The following is an 8,351-nucleotide window of genomic DNA, read 5'->3' as shown; positions in this document are numbered from 1 at the left end:
AAAAAAAAAAAAAAAAAAACAAAAAAAAAAAAAAACCCAGAGCTTGGGTATCAACATTTTTCATCGATTTCTTTTTGGGTTTTCTTCGGTTGTTGTAATTTGGTCATCATTTTGATTTTTAGGAGAAGATGAAGGAGAGGCTTAAGAAGTACGAGACCGAGATGAAGATGAGGGAGCAACAGTTGCAGCAGCAGCAGCAGCAGGAAGAAGAGCGTTCGTAGATCTCGCGTGACTCGTGATCTCCTTCAATTTGTAATTTTTCTGATCCTTGAATAATACCCATTTGCTTATTATTGAATATTTTAAGCAATTTTGATGTTTGTGTTTCGGGGGCAGATTGGTGTTGTGTTCGTTCAGGCTTTTTGTCAAACAGGTGGTGTTTTGGGAAGTAGGAAGAATGAAATTATAGTTTGAACGTATTAAATTTACCATGTTGATTATTCTTGGGAATTATTTAACGCATTTATCCCTCAAGTCTTTCATATTTAGAAAAATGACTTCCAGAATATCATTGTTAGAAATTGACCCCCCAACTTAGGGGATCTTGGAAATTTCCACCTCCCCTTTCTAACGTCTTGCGCGATATTGCTCTAGAAATCTAAATGTGATGATTTAAGTGGTTTTTTTTTTAACATGCCAAACTTGAGGATGTGTAAGTCTTAAAATTCCTAGCTATTTGGGATACCATCGAACTACCGCTATAATTAACTGTCCTGTCAATTACTATGGAAAATTTTATGTTAATGTTAACCAATTTGTAGTAGCTTAAATTTTACTAGACTCGGTGCCCTAATACGTGATTGTGACCCTTGACTTGCATGTTCTAACTTTGACACGGGACGATATGGTCATTATTGGTTACCTGGTCCATCAAGAATTGTTCGTATATGACTGAGTACAAGTATTTATACCCGTGCAAAGCACGGGCGAGTATAGTTTCGTACGGCCCTTTTGTGCATGTTGCAGGAAAACCCACATCACTTGTGTTCTATTTCGTAGCCCAGATCACTTGTGTTTCATTATGAACTTGAAATCTGAAGTAGAGTTTTTCGTCGGTGCAACCACTAATACTTGGCAGGACAGCCAAAATTTGCAATGTTTTTTTTAGTGGGGCTAATCCATGTTTGTCACTGACAACATCATTCGTTAGTCACTAATTAAATTGATGAATGGAGTTGCGCTAGGTAAAGTATGTGAAATCTTTGAATTATCGAGACGACATTGGTACATGGGTCATCCTTTTTTAAAAATATTTTTTTAGCAGAGGACTAGATGCAGACATGAATGTCATATTAAGCATCAATCATGAACAGCCTTAGTCTCTACAAGCAGTAGGAGTTTTGTGCATTTGGAGAGGAAAGGATGGATTTGATGGGACGTGCTGAGACAACCAAAGTTTACGAGTTTGGGTTGATATTGATACTTGAGAATATGCATGACAAGTTGGGAACTCATGGTAACATCAATCAGTGGCCAATCAACTTTATGGGTAGAGTCCTACGACTCCAAATTATGTAGAATCCAACATCAGTCTTCAAGATTGCAGACTTTTGAACCAAGGACAATCATGATCTTTTGATGTATGTTCTTTAAAGATGCAATGTGTGCAGCCAATTCGAAATAATTTGTTGATCAGATGGTGCCATTTGTTTTAACTTTTTAGCCATGGCTACACTGCTGAGTGCTGATGCATAAATTGATTTTAATCAACTTAACCCAGTCTTTAACTGGTATACTTTTGATGCAATGGCCTGTTTCATTTTTATTTTGTGGATTAATTACATTCTGGTACCCTGAGTTATGATGTTATTACATTGAGTTATGATGTCATTACAGGAGTGACCCTAGAGTTTGCGAATCTACACGAGTAACCCTAAGATTACTAATTGTAATATCTGGTTGACCCTCGAGCCTAGACAACGAGCAACTCCCAGGTGTCACCCGTCTAATTACAATAAGAACCTCAGGTTACCCATGCAGATACACAGACTCTAGGGCCACTTGTGTAATTACACCATACCTTGAGGTACCGCATTGTAATTAGTTCTATTTTATTTTACTTTTCTTTCCTTGCAGACTGGCTATGTGATCATGGCTACTGGCTTTCCTACGACTAGCAGAGTTGTAGTTTTTTAGTTTTTCAAATAAATATGGACTACAAGATCCTTGGCCACGCTCGTTTTTTCTTTTTTTGGTTCTCACTTGCGTATGTTTCTCATTGTCTCTGACATTCCGTTGGACAATTTGCTTCTAAATTGCTTCTTGTTGTTTGTTTTTTTTCTTGGTTTGTACAACCCATAATGATTTTCTCAAAGCTTTGGGATCTCTAATTTGAAGGGTTATTAAGAACTAAAATTTTCTTGTTTGGTGTATAGCTCTGTAGCATAAACTAGATAATATTGGGATTAATTGACAAGTTTAGGGATCCCAATAAGAGTAGGATGATATACACTATTAATAGAGGAATTGTAGTTCTCAAATTAACCTTTTAACCAACCGTGAAGGGTATGAATCACTCTTTTCTATAGCGTGTTATAGTAGAATCCTTACTCGAGGATATGAGTCTTTTGTTTTTGTACATGACATTTTTGTTTGTAAGGCATATAATTTACTTGTTAGGATGCACGTGCATTGAACGTGGTCAAATATTTTGATTGTTTATGTAGAGTTTATGTTTTTATTATAATAACCTATCTATCCTCCCTATAAAAATTGGAATTTATATGGGCAAATTTCACTAAACCCCTAATGTGTGCGGGGTCAAAATTGTCTATCTTAACCACTTCCGTATAAGCACATCTAGTTAAGGTAGATAACTTTGTCTTGTACATCGATTCCGTCAAATTCACCCTACAGGAGAGGGTTTTATTTTTATGTGAATTCATAGTTTCCAACGGACTCAAGATTCTACTGTTAATTACCCTTACTGATGAAAGAAACATTTGATTAAGAGTCAATAAAATTCATCAAAACAAGAGAGAACTCGCAAAGCAAGAAAATACAATAATCTTATTTTTTTAATGATTATATACATGGTTTAACCGGGGGCATACACCTAGTGTACATATTTTCATGTAAAATCCTAGACTAGAGATGTGGCGATGAAAGTTTGGATTTGAGTTTGACTTGGAGAGGTGAAATAGAATTTGGATTTTGAACCCAATTTAGCGACGTAGAGGTCAAATTTGGAGTTTTGTTCCAGTTTAATGACATAGTGGTCAAATTTGATTTTAGATCCTGCTTAACGACGTAGAGGTCAAATTTAGAATTTGCTTCAGTTTAAGGACGTAAAGGTCAAGCTTGATATTTGCTCCGGTTTAATGACATAGAGGTCTCTTTAGGTATTTTCCAATTTAGGGACGTGGAGGTCGAATTTGGTGTTTTTCTAATTTAACGACTTAGGTGTCAATTTGGAATTTTGTCCAGCTTATCAACATAGAGGTCGAATTTAGAATTTTGACCAGTTTAACGACGTGGAGGTCATGTTTGGAATTTCGTCCAGTTTAACGACATAGAGGCCGAATTTAGAATTTTGGCTAGTTCAAAGAGTAGAGGTCGAATTCGAAATTTGGTCCAGTTTAATGACGTGGAAGTCAAATTTGATTTTAATCTAGTTTAGTGACATAAAGGTCAAATTTAATTTTAGATCTAGTTTATTGACATAAAGGTCAATTTTGATTAGGTTGTTCAGATTGTGTATTTTTACACAAGGTTATTTTTTAGTGCTTTTCTTTTCACACAAAATATTCTTTCATCCAGTTTAGAGGCGTAGAGATCCATGCCAAGTTTGATAACTTTCATAATTTCATGAATTTGATTATGTATTTTCAACATTTTCTGGGATCAATCCGTAGTTCATGGAATTCTATGAAAGAACGCGCAAACTCAGCAACTTTTAAAATTTTTCAAGGGGACCAAACTGCAAATTGGGCTGAACGATAATTTTTGTATTTTTCAGGAGGCCAAGATTGAAACTTTCTGGACTGAAACTGTAATTCATGTACTTTTCATGGTTCGAGCTATAATTTTCTGGACTGTTTTGCAAAATTAGGTTGAAAATGCAATTTTTACAGTTTCACCAGTATGTAAACTATAAATTCTTGACTATTTTGTAGTTTCTGGATTTTTTGGGACTGAACTGTAACTTTTGTAATATTATCAGGGAGTAAACTGTGAATTTTGGATTAAATTATAGAATCCGGGCTGAAATGCAATTTCTGCAACTTCTTTGGCGATAAATTGCAAATTCTGGACCAAATTCAAAAATTGGGCTGAAATGCAAATTTTCTGACAGCTTTTTAGGGAGCAAACTGCAATTCTAGTTCCTTTCTATGATTTCCGGACAACTAAAGGGCTATCTGCAATTTCTTCATTCTTGAGTCCAATTTGAAATTTCATGATCTTTTAGATTCTTCTGAAAGCCACTTTGAGGCTTCTTGTGTTTCTTCAGATATGGAACTCTTTTGAAGGCTCAGGTTAATTTTGCTTTAGATTTAACTCTTCGTCTTCAGCTCGCTTATGCCTGTGATGGGTTTTTCTTAATCATTGTAACTTTTTTATAATATGATGCTTAATAATTTGATTTGGGGAGCATGAAAGTTTGCGTTCTCACAGATGATATTTAGCCATCGTTCATGGCATTGGATTGAGCATGATTACTCCGTTGAGTATAGTGACTCAGGGTTGAGCATGGTGCCTCGGGTGAGTACGGTGACTCGGGTGAGTACGGTGACTCGAGGTCGAGCACGGTGGTTTAGGTAAGGATGGTGCCTCGAGGGTTGTGCATGGCTGGGGTGAGGACGGTGCCTCGAGGGTTGAGCATGATGGCTCGCGTGAGGACAGTGCCTCGGTATTATTAGCAATTTTTGATCAACAAATGTCGGATGAATATGTAGATTGTTATTTGGCTTGAAAGATGGCTGATGATGTATTTCGTTTGGCTTGAGTGGTGAACTTGAAAGTGGCCGTGACTGAAATAGGTATGAACTTTATTGGGATGGATTATATGTGGCTAGGCTTATTTTTTTGTTTGGTTGAGGGATGAAGGAAAACAAAACACCTGGTCTTTTCTTTGTTTTGATGCTACTGCCGAGGGAGAAATTGATGGATCGGCGGGCCTTTTGTTTTGTTTGGGAATTTGACGCAACGCGGAAGTGATAGCTTCGGAATCTACCAAGGGCATTCTCTGAATCCATAAAGAACAATATTTGAATAGATGAAGAACTTCGAATTCACGAAGAAAATATCGAAAAGAGAAATTTTTATTGATCAAAAGTTATTATCCTTTGGGGTTACATGACTCTTCTTAAATAGAAAAACAAATAAGATTCCTAATAAGACTTGAATTACAAAGAAATAGAAAGTATTAAATTCTATCCTAAAAAGACTCCTTATAATAGAGAAAACAAATCATGAATCAAAATTGAATTTTTTTCTAATCTAATTTGACTCTAATATATTTCCTAATCTAAATAGACTCCAACTTTAGTACTAAAAGTAAACTAAAAGTTGATTATTTTTGGATTTTAGTCAAAACTAGATATTACTGATGAGATTTTAAAAATCTGACAATCTAGTTGGCTTCGTCTCGTCAAGATAGGCGATTTACATATATAATATGTTAGAATTCGCCTTATGGATTGCAAGATATGATTGTTTCTTTGTGGAAGTCAATAATATGTATAAATCTATATTTAGCTCGTGATTGTCTGCATCCTTCATGAAATCGTCAGTTAAGCGTCCTACATCAGTCTCCCCTTATTGAAAGAAGCTCAACCCCAAGCTTATATTTGGTAGAATAGTAGCTTCATTGATAAATAATTTTCTTCTCTTACAACGATCAGCGTCTGCCTTGTACTTAGCATTGATTTTCTCCATATGTTATTTTGCCTCTTCGGCTAGGACTTCTTCTGAATCAAAATTTTGAATAAATCTTTCACACACCATGTTTACGTGTTCGATAGCATGTGGATTGCAATTGACTTAAAAAACTCCTCAAAATATGTTCTATGCTGCCTCTCATATTCTAGTGCCTGAAGTATCATCAAATTCTTCTTAAAATTATTCACAACCTTTACTTCCAGGGAAGAAAACCCCGCCTCATACTCTATACACAATTCTTGCATCTCCTTTGTCTTTAGCCCTCCACCAAGCAATTCACACATATTATCAATTACCTCACTCTCTATTTTATTTTTCTCCTCCATCGCGACAACGTCAATAAGTGTAACATCGCTCACGATATCATGTATAATATTCGTCTTCATGAACATATTACCATTAGCATCATGAATCTCATGCGCAATGAGTAGTTGCACCTTAGGAGGAATTTCGGTAAGGGTAGGTTCTTCTTTTTCAGTTACAACCAAGTCATATACATCTTCAGATTGCTTCAAGGTTTTTCCTAAAGCCTCGTTGTTTGTCACCAACAGTATTTTCTTCTCAGTAGTCTTTATCTTAGATGACTTCTTTTCTGTAAGAGGCAGAAGTACAATTCGACGTTCATCTTTGTTGAAGATATAAACATTGTCTCTGCTCCTATGGGCAGCTCCAATATTGAATTGCCATGACCTACCTAAAAGCATATGACAAGTATCCATCTCGACCACATTACACAAAATCTCATCAACATAATTGCGACCGATAGAAAAAGGTACCCGACACAACTCATCGTTCTACACATCATTGCCCTTGTGAATCCAGTCGATCTTGTAGAGAGGTAGGTGTTTCTCTGTCTTCAAACCTAATTTATTCACCATACGTCGAGAGACAGGATTCTTTCTACTGTGACTGTCAATAATAACATCACAAACATTCTGCATCACAGTGCATCTTGTGCGGAAGATATTGTGCTCTGGAGGTGGTTCTTCTTTCTTTAGTGCTTCTTTAGTACTCTTCCCAACTCCAAGGTCTTGCTTAGGGTCATTGTCACTGTTGAATTCATCCTGTGGAGTCGGATCACATTGCTGGCGACTATTAACGTGATTTCAAACTCCTACAATGTTCAGACACTCCACTGCCGACACAAGTCGCTCAATGATAGTCTTCATCTGATTAACATCGGTCTTCATCTGATTAACATCAGTCTTCAGCACGTCGAACTCAGTTCGAGAGAAAGGGGCTTCATCACCTATCATCGGATCGGAGGAACCTGCTCTGATACCAATTGACGCAACACAGAAGTGATAGCCTCGGAATCCACCAATGACGTTCTCTGAATCCACAAAGAACAATCTTCGAATCCACAAAGAACTTCGAATCCATGAAGAAAATATCGAAAAGAGAAATTTTTATTGATCAAAAATTATTATCCTTTGGGGTTACATGACTCTTCTTAAATAGAAAAACAAATAAGACTCCTAGTAAGACTAGAATTACAAAAAATAGAAAGTATTAAATTCTATCATAAAAGACTCCTTATAATAGAGGAAACAAATCATGAATCAAAATTGAATTTGTTTTCTTATCTAATTTGACTCTAATTTATTTCCTAATCTAAATAGAGTCCAACTTTATTACTAAAAATAAACTAAAACCTCATTATTTTCGGATTTCAGACAAAACTGAGTATTACTGATGAGATTTTAAAAATCTGACAATCTAGTTGGCTCTGTCTCGTCGAGATAGGCGATTTACATATATAATATGTTAGAATCCGCCTTCTGGATTGCAAGATATGATTGTTCTTTGTGAAAGTCAATAATACGTATAAATTTGTATTTAGCTCGTGATTGTCTGCATCCATTATGAAATCATCAGTTAAGCGTCCTACATCAGAATTTTCGTCATACGGTTTTCTCCACTTCGTATGATTTATAAGGATAGGAGATGTGGTGAGATAGTATTTGATGAGGATATTAATTTTGCTTTCATATCCTTTTATTTGAGTTTGATTTGATTTCAAACATGTTCCTGATCCTCACCACATTTGCTACTAGCCGATGGTCTCTCATATCATCATCACATGGGTAACGATAAAACCAAAATTTTAAGTGTTGTTAGATGAGAATAAAAGTTTCAAAGAGTTTGTTAGTCAGATCTCTTTTGATTGATTTCTTTTTTCCTTTTTCTTTCGTTTTTTTTTTTTTTGAAACTTAACGCTCCATCTTATTCATGACAAGGATGGATCAAAGTTTGATTGCTTTATCCTTCAATAGATTTGTTAATTAGTGCTTTATTTTGAAGAAATTGTTTTGAAACATACGGTCCCTCCATCGTCCATGATAAGGATGTGTTTAAAATGCGGACTTTATTTTGCGATAAACAAGTCTCGGTCGGATTCATGGTACCAGGTTAACGGGACATCTCTCTCTTGTTGTGCGTAGCGGAAATTTTGGCAGCACCTCGGCTAG

General features: G+C 35.9%; 1 protein-coding gene across 2 annotated transcripts in view; it reads left to right on the top strand.

The window, feature by feature from the left end:
• LOC109845617 overlaps positions 1-4,223 on the top strand; it is a 4,460-nt gene extending 237 nt beyond the window's left edge. Inside the window, exons 2-3 of one of the 2 annotated variants that reach the window (XM_020414889.1) lie at positions 123-252; positions 3,959-4,223. In XM_020414889.1, coding sequence (XP_020270478.1) covers positions 123-221 — 99 coding nt within the window. In that variant the 3' untranslated portion in view covers positions 222-252; positions 3,959-4,223. Of the gene's footprint in view, positions 1-122; positions 253-1,264; positions 1,694-3,958 lie in introns of those variants that run through there. The other variant, XM_020414891.1, reaches the window with a different exon arrangement.

The sequence above is a fragment of the Asparagus officinalis genome, chromosome 6 (genome assembly GCF_001876935.1).
Source record: "Asparagus officinalis chromosome 6, Aspof.V1, whole genome shotgun sequence".
Classification (NCBI taxonomy): Eukaryota; Viridiplantae; Streptophyta; class Magnoliopsida; order Asparagales; family Asparagaceae; genus Asparagus; species Asparagus officinalis.
This window is presented reverse-complemented; position numbering and strand designations above follow the sequence as displayed.